This window comes from Triturus cristatus, chromosome 3_1 (genome assembly GCF_964204655.1).
Source record: "Triturus cristatus chromosome 3_1, aTriCri1.1, whole genome shotgun sequence".
NCBI lineage: Eukaryota > Metazoa > Chordata > Amphibia > Caudata > Salamandridae > Triturus > Triturus cristatus.
In genome coordinates this window covers 735,167,179-735,183,411 of record NC_140583.1, presented here as the reverse complement: position 1 = coordinate 735,183,411, position 16,233 = coordinate 735,167,179, and the positions used below count along the sequence as shown (strand labels likewise).

Below are 16,233 nucleotides of genomic sequence, written 5' to 3'. Positions count from 1 at the left end.
CGCCTCTTTCTGATGATACTACCAACCGCAGATTTCTCATATTTCAAATAAGCCCAGGCTATTTTCAGCCAGTAACTCTCAGTGCTACTAGGTAGAGCCTGCTAGCTGCACAGTGACAGCGCACTGCTCCAGAAGTGATTGAGCAGAGCGATATATAGGCACCACTCCACCACGCTGACATCAGTGACTTTCTTTTTGAGCTCTTCAAATCATGTTATCTGCTCCCAATAGGTCAGTCTTTTGATGGCTTCAAACATTTTCTACGACATGACTTGAAAGTACTATGAGAAGGGCATTGTGATGCACCCAAAAGCAGTCTGAGACCTGGAGGTGAAATTATGTGTCGCGTAACATAAGAAGAGGTGACACTGAAGCAATAGCCCCGCTCCTGATCCAAGTGGCAGGGCCGAACTTACACCAGGTTGCGAGGCTGATCCCGCACTGTCAGTCCTGCTAGAGACCTTTGTTAGTCACAGTCCAAACGAGCCGCAAGAAGACCCAAGTTGGATTCGACACCCCTCTTGCCACTCAAAGTCGGGTGAGAAGTTGAGCAGTTCACACCCCATGGGCCCATTACCCCAGTGTCTACAGACTCTCCGCTCTCTCCTCAGTTGATCCTGACACGCCCCAAATTCCCCATGCCATCTTCAACCGTGCCACACAGATGCATTTAAAGAGGCCATGCTGCAGAGTTTTAAGACGCTGCCGGCTGCCTCTGTGCTGCCTCAAACCATAAGGAACCTCCGTGGAATCAGTCGTACTTTTCCCAGCAGGTTTTTCCCTGGAACTTACTAGGTAGTGAGCCCACGCCGACACCTTTACAGAAATTCACCCTGGTCCCAGGATCTACGCCAACTCCTTCATTGCCGATGCTGGTTCCATTGGCACCCATACCAGACCCTGTTCCGACCCCGGTATTCACTCAATGGGCACAAGTGTAGTTCTCAGATGATATGCTTGGGTGCGCACAACAGGAATTCCAGAGGATGCCTAGTCCTTCCTTATGGACATGCCCTTTGTTGTGTCTACACTGTTCAAAGAGAAGTTTGACTCAGCACTGGAACACTTTAAGGACGTCTATACCATAGCCTGCTCCACTTCAATTTCACCAAAAGTACAGGAAATTCAGGGGCTATTTACGAAGCTTGCCATACAAACAGTGACAGTCCTCTCAGTGGGTGCAGGAAACGGCCCCCACAATTCGCTGCTCCAGGAAACACATTGACAGCTGAGGCCATTCACAATAGCAGAGGCAACTTCCTCCTCCTCCCTGCGGCAGAAGTCGCTGTGTGATGCTCTGCTTTGTCTTTCCAGAGCCAGAACCAGGAGGAATCGAGTTTTCTTTCCTGACTGAAATTCCATAATGTTTGATCGATGGAGATTAGTAATTCAGAGGAACTGTGGCCCTGTCATTAATTTAGCCTGCTCCCCTTGACCCCCCCCCATATACCTTAACTCCTTTATCAGGGCAAGTTCCACCAGACCAGGCCTCTGTGTACCAGAGTCATTTGCGAGTGTCGCATGCTACTTCCTTGAATGTAAGACAGATGAAGGCCTCAGAACCATCCTAAACTTTAGAACTCTGAATGCCTTCTGGCAGAAGGAGTAACTCAAAATGCTAACTATGGCTCCTAGTTCTTTCTGCTCTGGACCCAGAAGAATGGCTGGCGTCTTTGGGCTTGCATTTTGCATATTCCAGAGATGTGACCTGTGGATCAGGTTGGGGTCAGGACATATCCAGTTTGCTTTTCAACCATTTGTCTCACCTCAGCCCCTCAAGTGTTGACAAAAGTGATGGCAGTGGTCATTGCCCATATTACAAGGTTGAGAATACATGTGTTCCCATACCTCGCAGACTAATTGCGCAAGACAGGCTTGCTGTCTTCAGTCAGTCATGGACAACCTCTAGATGACAATTGCTCTCTGGGGTTGCCCCTTTGGAGGTGGCTGGCTCAGCAGGGATTTTTTTCTGGTTACCCTCATCTTGAAGCTTTTCAGCCACGCTTTTTGATGTGTTCAGCCTTCGTATATTTGCCAAACCATCCATCCCTCTTCAGATCATCTGTTGTGACGCAGTTCCTGAAAGGTGCAACACATGTTTTCCCCCCCAAACCTTTTTTCTTGTCACAATGAGACCTTAGCCTGCTTATAACATTTCTCATATGCACTCCATTTAAATCTATTTGCATCTGTTTTTTGCGGAGCCATTACAATGGTCTTTCTCATCTCAGTCACTTCTGTGCCCGCATAAGAGAACTGCAGGGGCTTTTAGTGCAACATCCATACATCACCACCTTCCTCATTCAGTTGATGCTGGAAAAAAGGGCTGCCTTTCTGCCTCCATCACTATACAGGCCTTTTTCTCTCCGCCACATCCCTCGAAAGAGGAGTCACTCCATCGGCTGGACTCCTAATGTGCAGTAGGTTTTCTATGTTGAATCCACTAAGGAGTGTTGTGCCAATGATAACTGTTTGTGGGGTTTCCTGGTGCCAAGAGGGAAAAGACGATAAGGAAGAGGACTCTGTTTAGGTGGTCCGTCCTCAGTGTAAATGCTCTAACCAAGAAGGAGCCTTCTGAAGGCCTAGGGTCCCACTCAGACCATGGCTCTTACAGCAGCATTAATAAAGACATCTGCCAAGTTGCGACGTGGGCATCTGTGCACACATTCCCTAAACACTATTGCCATGCTAGACAGGTCCTCATAGAGGGCGATTTTGCCCACACAGGTCTGTAGGACCTTTTGGTTTGAGTTCACGGACTCCTCAGACTCTCCACTTTTTGAGAGGTACTACTTGGCTATCTATTTAAAAGATGATGAATGTGTGGTTAGAAATTTCTATCAGATGAACAAATTACTAACCTTTAGTAATGCTCTTACTGTTCCATACTGCGTCTAACTGCTGATTCCTCTCCACTCTCACCTCTGTGTTCTGTGGAGTAGATTTCTGCAGATCTTCATGTCTAAAGTTAGTTGTGAGCACATTGTCATCTGCAAATAGATCTGGGTCTGAGGGTGCAGAAGGGTAATACAGAAGTTGACATCAGCACACAAGTGTGGTGCCTATATGTGACTCGACTCCATCACTTACGTGCCAGTGTGGGGTCACTGCGGAGCCACCGATGCCATGTGGTGGTGGCGTAGCTACTGCGCGATAATCCCTAGATCCGGTCTGACATCTTGGAATATTTTTAAAGGTGAGGAAACTGCAGTTAGAGTATCCACCAGAAAGAGCGTTACCTAAGGTAGATACCTTGTTCTTCAGTCTTGCACAAGAAGATCATCTGTGATAATGGGGCGCAGGAAAAACATAAATGTCGTCCTTGATTTAGAAAATAGGTTTTAATGTAAGTAGGTACTGACTGGCATACTACACCATGTACCAGTTTCTAATTGTATCACCAACAGAACTGTGCAGCCATGACACTATTTCAGTGAGTAACCATTGTTACTTATTCAGATTGTGTCAAAACCGGTTCTTAAAATCCATTTTGGTACCTTCAAAGTACTTAAATATTATCTTATTATTTAGTGAAACATTTAAGCCGCGGTAGGTAATTTAAATTGTAATGATTCTGGTACTTGCTTTTGATTTCACGAATGAATTGTTTACATTCTGAAAACTGAACCTATTTAAAGGAAATTCCAGTATTTTTTCTAAAGTATCAGTTTTTTAACTAAACTTAAATTGGCTTCTTGTTTAACCATTAATATTATGCTTCATGTGTATATATGCTTTTTGTCTGATATATTTAACTACCAAACAGGCACCTGTTTGCAAATGTAAAATGAAGTGCTTCTTTGTGAAGTCGATTCTCACAGTACGATATCTACATGTTTGTGGTTGAAGCATGTTTGGTGCAGGGGTCTCCAACCTTGTCTGTAGTAGACCAACTAATGTTCAGAGAAAAACCATCCGGAACTACTAATCTTATTGGTGTTGCATTAGTGACCGCCTCAGACAAGATCTCATTAGTGCCCGCCAAAGGCATGGTTATCAGCAGTCATGTCAAAAAGTCTTTGTCAATTTCGCAACCTTTACATGGGTGATTTATTATTGCCATAACTACAATGCCCCTGGCACCAAGGGAATAATATTCTCAATAGATTTATCTAATGCCACATGTCCTATCACTCAAATATCAGCTTACAGTATATTTGAGAAATTCAGCATTTTTTTTTCTCCAAACATCAGTTTGAGTTCTGAATCGCCCACATATTAAACTTCAACAACCACTCAATTGTGTTATACATATATTAATTCTACCGAGCTTCATATTTACTAGGCTGGGATGCACACATGAGCGCCACTTACAGCCAGGTGGAGAGCTATCAGTAGCTCATGTGCTGCTCGTTGGAGAATCATTGTGCAGTTGCTTTTCAAAGATGAACAAATGTATTGGTTAACCATCAACATGTGGTATTTATTCCTTAAATAGATAGATATTTCATGTAGAGAAACTTGTCTTTCTGATATATATATTCCTTAAATAGTTGGAGATTTCATGTAGAGAAACTGGTCTTTCTGATATATATACATTTCTGGTTGGTGTCCCTTATCACACTTTGTATGCACTGCAGAATCACTGTTGGCAGGTTGTCTACACATAGGCGATGTTCCTGCCTGTCTGGTTACTAAAGCCAGGCCAGTCCTCTCCACAAAAATAGGGGATAACAATAGTGCAGACAAAATAAGTGGGAAGTTACAGAAATGTGGAGGTCTATACCCTACTTCTCTCAGCTCCAGTCGATGCTGAATGCAGCATATTTCCACCAGAAGTACCATTGTCTGCTATTGCCTCCAGGGGACACATACTTAGTTTAAAACGGATGCTAGCATCTATGAAAGTATGGATGTCGACAAGAATAGGCTGGGGTTAAAAGGAACATCTGTAAAGGTCACTTTTAAATGTTTATTTTACGGTTTAGCATCGAAGGAACTTGAAATCCATGTACAGAGTGGCCCACCTCACCTCCAGGCAGGACTGAAAAAGGAAAAGTGAGGACCACAATTTTCTAATCTCATCCTGAGTAGTCAGCCACAGTGTGTTTTTTGCAAACAGCGGATTTATAAGATGTCTTTTACTGTTTAAAATGTTGCACTGCTAGTCTTTATTTTTGGTAAGCTGAATCTAGTGGAAAGTGTTACATACACTCAAGCTTTCTTGGCAATGTTGATGGTAGACACCTAAAATGGTGTGGGTCAAGATTTTTACTCAACTAATGGTCTTCTTTTCCAGACTCGCTTTTCTGATAATCCTGCACAAGATCGGGGTTTAGTGGTTACAGATCCAAAAGCAAAAGATATTGTGTTGGAACATAAGAGCCACTGTGCAAAGAGCGTGAAGAATCGTAACTTCCCTGGAGATGTGCTAGGATATGTTACCCCGGTAAGTGTGTCTCATATTAGCTTATGTGTGTTTGCATGGATTTCAGCTGCATGTTTCTTATTTCCTTCCCACCAACCCTCCTTCAGCTCTCAAAATCTGGAGAGGGCCTGGGGATGAAGCCCTTTGTTTGACAGCAGAACTTCATAAAGGACCTCCTCTGTGCATCTGTCTACTGTGGATCAGTGTGCATGCGCTTCAAGCCAGCTACAGGTCTTTCCAGGCCAAAACATGTTTGACAAAGTCTGATGTTCTTCGTAAGGTTCATTTATTAAAGCTCCCCCCATATACAGTCAGTGGTTTCAAGAAGAGGGATATTTAAAATGTAAACGGGCACGCTCTGCATTGAGTTACTTTTCTGTGCCCACTTGCCAAGGTACTAGTTTCTTATTGTGTTGGAACCCCCTCAAATCATTTAAGGTTACCATCATTAATTTGTGTTCCCAAAATAGACTGTGTATTTGTAAAGCATTCCTTCAACTCATGGGGCATCTTGCCACTAAATAATAATGTTTATTGCAACCCAACCTAATTGTACTTATTGTATCGACCTCAGAATAATGAAAGTCTGAGTGAACCTTGCAGGTGACCATATGGTCAAACACAGATTCCTGAACTGGATGCGATAGTCCACTGATACACCAGACACATCCCAGTAATGTAGATATTTATTGTACTCAATTTGTTGAGACAATTAAAAGTATCCCCTCTGAGTCACTGTATTTTTTCTACAGTGATTCGTTCTTTTGGATACCTCCTGTTTGTATCAACTATGTCCAACAACAGGCTGGCTATTACAGTTCCTAGTTGGTGCTTAAGTATATTTTATGCCTCAGTTACAGACAACTCTAGCTGTCTGTTGCTCAGGCCTATTGTTTCGAACATGCATAGAGTGGGCTTTGTGTCACTCCCCTCCTTATGATTTAATGGCTTTATTTTCTACCTCACTTCCCTGCTCCTCCTTAAATGTCTTTACTCCTGTGTATTATGTTTAACCCACATAGGAGCATTTCTGTCTCATATTGTTCTGATTGGATGAGTTGTATTCTTTGAGTCTTATTTTTTCCTTGTGTATGGAACACTTCATGAAAGTGTATGTGTTACATAGAGTGGATTTACATCGTTTAGTCCATAATTTTCCTACCCGGGCACTCTCTCTTTTAAGTACCGCTAATGCTACCGTCCTAATCCTGCTACTCTCGGTTTGTCTCCCTTTTTCATCTCCTTTCCCCCCCCAAACCTTAATTCTGCCTGCTGTGCTCCCTGTCATGCTTTAAGATTTTGCCATGGCCCATCCGCTGGAAGCAATGCCAGGCTGCTTCCTTGCTTTTTAGTGCATTGCACAGCTTTAGTTAACTTTTCTTTTTCAATTTCATTTGACCTGCCTAGCATGGTTGTCCGCCATGTTATGTTAGTAAATCAAAAATTCCCCCTGCGTTATGACACATTTATCACAAAGCAGGCGCGTTGTTCGTCGGGCCATCTTGGAATTAATGTTCTTTAATAGTAAATCCCTTTAGGATTACCAGCCATGCGTATGCATGTGTCTTGACAACTATGTATGCGTGTAATTGGAAAGCAGGCTTTGACAAAGTCAATAGCTCAGCATTTCCGAGCTTAGTCACATTCTTTGCCAATGCTTGTTTCTAAGCATTCTTTGTTTGACAATTGGAGGAGTGTAGGATTTCAGAGCTTCTGAATCCTGATCTCAGAAAATAGTTGCTATGTTAAGTGTATTTGCAAAGCACATTATCACCAGGAAGGATACTCTAGCCCTGCCTGTGGTAGGTTGGTTAATTGAAAAGGTAGGTCTTCAGCTTCTTGCGGAATGCAAGAAGAGAGGAGTTGGGTCTGATGTTGAGTGCGAGGCTGTTCCACACTGTATGTGTGGGGTATGTGCGAGTAGGATCCTGCGGAGCAGAAGTGCCTGGGTAGTTAGTGGAATTAGATGCAACTGTTCAGGTAGGTGGGGCCTAAGTTGTGTAGTGCCTTGAATTTGTGTGTGAGAGTTTGAAATGAGTGCGTTCGTGTATCGAGAGCCATTGGAGTTCTCTGAGTTGTGGTGTTATGTGAGGTCTTATAATGGGAGATTGAGGATGTGTCTGTCTGCTGCTGCACTCTAAGCCACTGCACTCTGCACCAATGGAATCTACACCATGTTACTCAAAACCAATACACTCAATGCCAATCTACTCTGAACCACTGTATTTTACTCCACTTCACTGTAGGCCACTCTACTCTACTCTCAAGCTGTCTATTCACCAGTTTAGGAGGATGGAAACTGCGAGCATGGAGTATCGTATTGCCAGCAGTATTCTTTCAAAATGTTTTAGTATTTATTTCCCCATCCTTTATTTACACTGTGAGATCCAGATACTGTACCTCCTGGAGAGGTGTGGTGCAGCGGCCAGGGCAGCTGACTTCGGGGCACAGGGTTCACGGTTCAATCCCCGGCTCCGGCGGCAGCTCAGCTCAGCACCATGTGACTGGGCAATAGCTCACTTAATTTCCATGACAGCCCCCAGTGCCTTGAGACACGTAAGGGTGAGACGTTTGTGCTTTACAATTACGGATGTCTCGCTCAGATGTGATGTAAACTGTAAATTTAGGTAATTGGTATTTAACCTCTCAATGAATGCCTTTGCTGATGTTATGTCACCACGCCAAATGATGAAAAGGCCATCAATGTAGCGGGCCCATAGGACCACGTTCTCAGACATTTCTCTGGCGAACTGTATGGCAAGCACCTGCTCCTCCCCCCAGCTCATATGCAAATTAGCATAGCTGGCGGTGAAGCAGGTGCCCATTGCCGTTCCCCTTACCTGTTGATACAGGTCTTTGCCAATATATGCATGTAAACAAGGCCGTCATCTGGGATACTCCTACTATGCAAAACCCCACTCTGAGTTTACCTGGAGTGTGTGTAGGTATGAAGCCAAGAGTCCCCCCCCCCAAAGGGACAATCCAACACCATTACCTGGCAGGATAGAATTTAGGCCGTCTTGGTCATGAACTGGGCACCCCCTCACAGAGATGTCAGACCGCTGCTTGGTGAAGTCTTAGCATGCAGGGATCCTTGGTGTCAGCTGAAGTGCCTCCTCTACTAATTTTATGGGATGCTCTTTATTTATAATAGAAAGCAGCCTTGCGATGTGCGTATAGATCAGTGATGTTATGGATTTGTAGATGGCCCAGTCGCTCCGTGGATGAAGATAGGAATTTGTACATACTGCGTAAGGGGCCTTGAACCTGATGTTTGAGGCATCGGGATAATGTTGTGCGAAGCTAGATGTGTAAACAAAGTAGTTTCAGAGAAACAAATCCAACATGCAAGTATGTGCAAAAGGTCACGGCAGAAATGTTATTGTGAAAAATAGGAAAATGTAAGTAATTGGTAGCTTTGTTACATGGGCCTGGCCCGGGCACATAACAATATGTTTGGTCTCCACCTCTGTCATGCTCACTTCCCAACTTGAATGCCCTTTCTCCATACCCGTGGGTAGTTTCTAAGTACAAGAAATAGCTAAATCAATTGCCTAACAGAAGCAAAAGTTGCTCTGTATTCTCTGTGTTGTGTAGTTATTTTTAAAGCAACGTTGACATCTTTATACCCTGGAAACTTAAATCAGTGCCTTACACAGTGGGCCCAAAATAATGAACTTTGACTTCTAAATCAATTTTTTGGGTTTGACAAATGCACACTGAACTTAGAACGCCATGAAAACGGTTGTGATGCAGTAATAGCTGACAATACAGAAAGAGGCACTGCCAGGAAGAGCGGGGTTTCTGAATATTCTTCACATGCCATGGGCAAGCAACACATTGATAAGTGCCATAGGGATGAAGCAGCCTGAGTGTAGCTACATTCTATCTCTCTGGCGGCTGTCATGTTATTAGCAGAAAACTGTGGAGGGATTTGATAGAATCCTGGCCTGTGACAGAAGTTTGGGGCAGCGGGAGGAGAGCATCAGAGACAATGGGCCTGATCTGTGCCTGCTGTAAAATAACAGTGGCAGTTTCAGATTGATGGGGATGGCATCCTGGCCAATAAGTTAAATAAAACATAAACAAAACTTTTTTCACCCGGATACGAGGAGGAAGAAGGAGGATGGTGAGGAAGATGACAATTTGTTGAAAGGTTAGGAGCCGATCACAGCACTTGGGAATCTAAATAAAGCTGAAACCCTGTGTCAGCTGTAGAAATGAGGACGTTTGAAAAACGGAAACAAGGGTGTCTGTGGCAGAATCTGTGGTGTCATCCATGAAGAACACATTGCAAATCACAGTAGACCAAATCGAAGCAACCTGAATAGAAAAGTGTATGGTCTGCCAACCTTCCGACACAATGCGGTGGAGACTATGATTGTCGTGGAAAATAAACTGCAGGTGCCGGACAACATAAGAAGGGCAGCCATTGTGCACGCAGTGTGATTTTCTGGCTTGGCTGCTGGAATTGACATGGCTTAGATACAGCAGCAGTTTCTTCATTAGGGCGTGGAGCGTTGACCCGCAACCTCTGTTACAAGACCCCACAAACATTGCCATTAACCAAAGGACACAATCTTTTTTTCCTTGCTGTGACAGCTTACTCCTTTTTTGCGAGCTTCAAGACAGAATCTGTCAGACTTGTAATCTGAGTGACCAACCGTCCAGAATTTTCATGGGCTGTCCGTGAATTTACTATCTGTTGTCCGCGAAGGAAGTTTCCAAGGACAGCTTTTGTCCGTAATTTTAGCCTTAGTGCTAAAGGACAAATGTTCAGCAGTTGAGATGGCTCAGTTGAAGCAGAAGGGAGGGGGTCTCCTAAGCAGTAAATCAGTAGTAGGGCCAACCAGGGTAAATGTGGGGACTGGTTAATTTGGGCATGTAAAGGCTGCTTGAATGCGAAATGGGTGCTAATTTACCTTAAGTTGCCTTGAGAGAAAGATTTCTTCTTTTTCCGCCGGTATTGTTAGGGTGTTCCAAGCTGAGCTGTGAAGTGTATACTTTGAAACTACAACTGAGGTCACAAACCACTGTTACATTACATTGGGACTCACAAGAAGGATGCAAATAGCTCTTTCAATTCTTTACAATTCTGAAGGTGTTGCACAACCCCTCTCACAGGTCAGAAACACTTTCCTCACTCTTAAAACGGGTCCTGTACGTTGTAAAATGGTGTTTTGCTATCGGAAGCGTGATTTAAAGACTTTGCAACTAAAATAAAAACCTTTAGACATGCGGCTCCTGGTGGATTCACCTGTCGGTATTCTTCATGAATTAAACAGGATTTTTTTCTTCTTGCGCTTTTAGCTGTGGAAATGCAGGCTTTGGACACTGGTAGTATATTAGCTGCAGTAAATATGCATGTATCAATTTCACTTTGCAACTAACATCAAAATAAATCACCAATGGGACGTGATAGTGTGTGTGGGGGTGCCTCATTAATGAGGATGCTTTACTAGGTTCTGGACATATGGCTCTCCAGTAGCTCTTCCCCATCATTTTACTTCAGCAGTCAGCAGAAACATATCGTGCACCAACTGAGGTCATTTGTGTCCTGCAAACTACAGTCAGTGGAGACGTAAACCTTAGGGGTTTGCATGATATCACCTCAATACATCTGCTGTCACCTAAACCGAGCTACAAGGGAGGGGGCATGACACTTTAGGCCAGTGCTTTCCAAACGGTGTGTCGTGACACGTTAGTGTGTCGGCTGCTGTCTGTAGGTGTGTCACACAATGTGGTCTAGGCAATGCGGTCTAGACATCATGCAGGACGGTACTGCGCATGCTACTGATGCATTATCTGTTCCTGCGAAAGAGGAGGAGTCTCCTGTGGCGGGGCAGCGAGCCGCGATTGGAGTCGGAGCATCGCTGCTGCTCCCTGCCACCCTCCAGCAGACCCGTTGAAGCATCCGTCAGTGGCGGTGAGAAGACTGCCGGTGGCTCCTGCAGTACAGTGCTCTTCACCACCCCCATAGTCCCATTCAATCTAGGCCAGGGGGAGGCCAGCAACACCATCGCCAGCGGCCATACGGCGCTCACTGCTGCTGCCCTCCCGCAGACCTGTGGAACCTCCGGCAGTGAATAAAGACTGCGGCGGCTCTCGCTGCTGCCACCCCCGCAGACTCCTGCCCCCGCAGACCCTTCCAAGCTTACGCAGGGACGGAGTAAGCAGTATCACCAGTGACGCAGCTTCACATGCTTGGGGATCCTGCAGCGCTCACTGTTGCCGCCTCCCGCAGACCTATTCAAGCTTACACAGGGGAGAGGTGACAACAGCATCGCCAGTGATGTGGCTCCTTCAGCTCCACATGCTCGCTATCAACCTCATACTTCTCATTAAAATAGTGAATGCTGCTGGTTATATTCAAATTGTTATTAATTCTTGCACATATTTACATATTGTTACTCCTAAATGACAGCAGTCTTGGAAATGTATATATGTTATTATTTTACAAATCATATATTTTGCTAGTAAAACTCAATTACCATGTTGCGAAATAATGCATGTCTAAAAAGTGTGTCACCAACATGAAAAGTTTAGAAAGCACTGCTTTAGGCTATACCGCCCCACCTGTGTTCCTCCGCTTCTTGGTATAACTGTGCTGCTCTCCTACGTTTACCCTGCTTTCCCCCACTCTTCTTGCATACTGCTCAGATTTACTAGTGTATATCTTGCTGATACATTTTTGGATTGTATTTCTTTTATATTGTGGACATTTCATTATTTCAAGGTGAGCTTTGTCATGTTTTCATGTCATACACCTTCTGCACATCTATGTAGACACGTAACAATGATACTGTTTCTTTGCTAATGTCATCCTTCAAAATTTTTACTCCTGTTATGACAACAGTTTATACCGCAGTCTACAAATAGTTTCTCTGCGCGCCTGAAATCCATTGTGTAGTGCGCTGTAATCGTTTAATCATGTGCTTCCCCTACCCTTCCATATTCCTTTTACAAAACCAAGTTGCTCAAAATTGTGTGCATACCAAAAAATCGTGAAGTGCATGAATGTCTCAAACTAATATAAACTTATTTTGACTTGTATTTATGTTAGTTGTCTATTTCCTTACTTATATACTATTGCGCAACCTCCTCTGATGTGTCTGTAAAACGTACCTTTTGTTGCAAATTTTTGTCCTGAATGTTGACCCTTCTGTCATGCATTTTTATCCTGAATTTTGACGCTTCGTCCTGAATCTTTACATTCACCGTCCTAAATGTGCACCCATGCCAGTTGGTCACCCTACTTGTGATTTGTATTTGTGCAGGGATTCTTACCACTGAATCGCTACTTGAGTCTAGTCCGATTGTGGTGATGAGAACATAAAAAGGACAGGATATTTTAAGTTTATGCAACGTGTGGTGTATGATGTTAAGTCTCCCCCTCCAGTATCCCTGCTCAGCTCCCACCCATGCTTCCCCACCTTGTCCCACACTGTTCAGATTTTCACAACAGGTGTCAACAGCCTGAATACCAAGAGGGACATGAAAACGCACGTGGATTCTTTATGTGGTTGTGGTACGATTGTCTGGCATCAAGGCACATTTAGTTTACAATTTTCGGCGCCGTACTCTTGTTGTTTTTGCCTGACTGCTTATGTTATAATATAAATATTGAAACTTATCTTCACTTACTCATCTGCAGTATCACGCACAAATGGAGTAGTATTGGTGATTCAATTTTGCACCACGTGCAGGGAGTGGGTGCTGAAGGGCGGGAATAGCAACAGAACACGCTAAAATGGGTGTGATACATAGAAGGATTCTCCATAGAGAAAAATAATTTTCCTGTGGAGAAAATAAGTGCAATTTGAATCCTGGGCAGTCACTTCCTCTTGTGTCACAGTGCTTGGAGGGCCTCATTTCTGAGCTGGTATAGTAGGAAATCTCGAGGGCAAAGTTATGGAATATTACGTCTGGATCGTGGAAAATTACCAGGGGAATGGTTCATTCTTGTCTGGATTCCTCTGGCTATTCCTTAGTTATCCTACTTATATTGGAGCCTCTGGCTGAAGCACATCGGGACCAATGTTACAGGTAGGGCGCAATGTACTGCGAAGCACCTCAGAAAGGGCTCACTAGACGTGGACTAGGACAGACTAGGCCAGGTCCTCCACTGGGCGTAGCTTAGGTCACAATGGCCCTATTGGCATCAGAGCGTTAGAAAAAGGCAGGCCAGCTATTTGAATCATTACAACAAACAAATGATGGACGGAATGCTGACAATGCAGACATTCTCCCCCAGTCAAGAGATCTGGGTTAAATCCATCGTTCTTTTGCCCACTACACCACCCCAGTTCAGACATGGCAATATGCAAATCAGTCTTGACCCTGTGCCTCATGGGAACAGTCCAGCCCGAACTGCCAAGCCATGTCTTCCCTGGACCGGAATCAAGCATCCTAGGACCGGTTTCTGGCTATCAGCCGTCATCAGCCAGGATAGCTTGACTCCAGTGGCGTAGTGAGCACGGGACCCACGTCTGGGCATACCCATCCCACTTAGGGCAAAAAGCGTTACAACAAACAAATGATGGACGGAATGCTGACAATGCAGACATTCTCCCCCAGTCAAGAGATCTGGGTTAAATCCATCGTTCTTTTGCCCACTACACCACCCCAGTTCAGACATGGCAATATGCAAATCAGTCTTGACCCTGTGCCTCATGGGAACAGTCCAGCCCGAACTGCCAAGCTATGTCTTCCCTGGACCGGAATCAAGCATCCTAGGACCGGTTTCTGGCTATCAGCCGTCATCAGCCAGGATAGCTTGACTCCAGTGGCGTAGTGAGCACGGAGCTATTTGAATCAGCCAGTTCCTTTCACTGTGCAAGTGGCATCCCGGCCTGGATTTAAAAGGGCCACAGAGACGCCCCACAGAGAGTGACTGTGCCCAACTGCGGGGCGATGTCTGTGGGTTCCACAGGGACCCTTTTCCCCTTCCTAAGGGCACTCGTAGAGGGTGCACTGACATTGAGTGTGCATCCGATGGCCTCTTTGCCTCTGCACCCATGTCTAGTATACTGCGCAAGCACATAGGGTTTCTCCCTTTGCATTGGGATCACCTCCTTGAGATCACTTTGCCACACATTTTAGTGCAGGTGCAATGTGTGTAACAGAAGGGACTACGCAGGCGTTTGCAACTACTTCAGAAACCATACCAAAGTGTCCCAGGGGGACAAAAAATGCGCGCCCGAAACACTTTTTACTGTATGGCCCCAGATCCACAGAGGTACCACAGGTCTCGTAAAACTGCAGGTAACTCTAGTTGCTTTCCTCCTAGAGATAGCAGGACCACTCATAATGAAGCCCTATGTGCAGTTCTGCATGCAGAGATACCTATGCACGCTCTCAGTTTGAAAGCACAATGGTTTACCAGGTGTGGTCATGGAAAACTAAAAGCTTTGTATCTTGCCAGGCATTCTTCTGGGAACCTGTGTGAATTCATGATAACTGTAAATCTTAACCTATGCAAGAGTATACTTTGTATTTATAAGTTCATAAGAGGTGAAAAAACACTCTGTCAGACTAATGTCACGGAGGTGTGCCTTTCTGTGAAGAGACTGATTCCAATTTAATATTTTATGAAAATCATTCAATATGAAATGGCCAGGTCCTGTGAGTGTATCATTGAATCACAAATGGCGTCCAGGCATTTGTATGGACAGATGAAAGAACCAGCCTGAATAGGTTGTGTCTCGTTGTCCTATTCAAGTGTGGATTCAAGTTCCTTGAGTGCACGCAATGTAAGTATACATTAATATAGAGAGACCTCTAAATGTGCGGCGTAGGATAGAGTGGTCGTGTGTAGTTTATTTTATGCTTTTTTAAATGTTTCTTGTTCTCTTCCCACCAGCCGTCATAGGCTCTGAGCATAAAATGTGAAATATATACCAAACAAATTGTAATATGTATTTTAAAAAAAATTATAATTGCCAAATCGTTTGACAAAAATATTTTACATATAAGGCAGGCCACTTTTAAATTCTCCCCTTATGTATTGGAAGCTCTTTTAATAAAAATAAAAAAATACCCTCAAGAACCGTATTAATAGCAGGTTGTTTTGATTTTATAAGCCTAATTCTTTTGGTCTGTTTCGACATTTGAGCTTCTTGGGTGAGATGTCTGGCTGATCTTCAAACAGCGAAAGGTGGTTGTGGCCCCTGTCGTGGTTAACCAGCACCTTGCTGTGGTAGCGATCTGGTAGCTGTGTGGTGATGATGCTTTGTGGAATCGGAGAATGTTATGTTCAGTCTGAGGGGTCGTGGAGTTCTGTGTTTTGAACTTTAGGGTTGAGCGCTGAGGAGCTGTGGTGGCCTTTTCTTCATGGATATTCCTAACTTATTGATATCGGAATGAAGCTTCAAATATATCTGTAAGATCCGTCGCTGACAGAAAACTTTATTTTGGGATAAAATGATTAATACCAGTGGGCGATGGAACTAGGGGTGCCGGAGTTACTGTAGAACCCCCATAATAAACTAGAAAGAGTTAAGATGAGGGATGATCAACATAAGGGCCGTTCAAATGTTTTTATTCTGGCAGCATTTGTTGTGTTTCAAAGATAGACTGCCACATGCTCCCCAATGCCTGTACTGTGATGACGTTAATGGAGAGCACCCCCACTTTAAGAAATTGTGCCAGCACAACTTATCGCTACAGCCCAACAATACCGCAAGTGTAGGGCAGTGTGATGGCCATATTTGTTTCACTTTGTTGGATCTCCATCTCTCCTCAAGCATCAGAGTTCCTGAGGGTAGGTGAGCTGTTATCCACAGAAGAAATGTGCTTCAGCTTTTAGCCAACAGTACACCGATCATCTGGGTTGTGCAATTGAGTTTTAAGAATTTTTTATTCTT

At 44.2% G+C, this 16,233-nt stretch overlaps 1 protein-coding gene across 1 annotated transcript in view; it reads left to right on the top strand.

The window, feature by feature from the left end:
• CHID1 (chitinase domain containing 1) overlaps positions 1-16,233 on the top strand; it is a 1,360,135-nt gene that overhangs the window by 108,755 nt on the left and 1,235,147 nt on the right. The window contains exon 4 of the mRNA XM_085644891.1: positions 5,240-5,389. Coding sequence (XP_085501017.1) covers positions 5,240-5,389 — 150 coding nt within the window. The remainder of the gene's footprint in view (positions 1-5,239; positions 5,390-16,233) is intronic.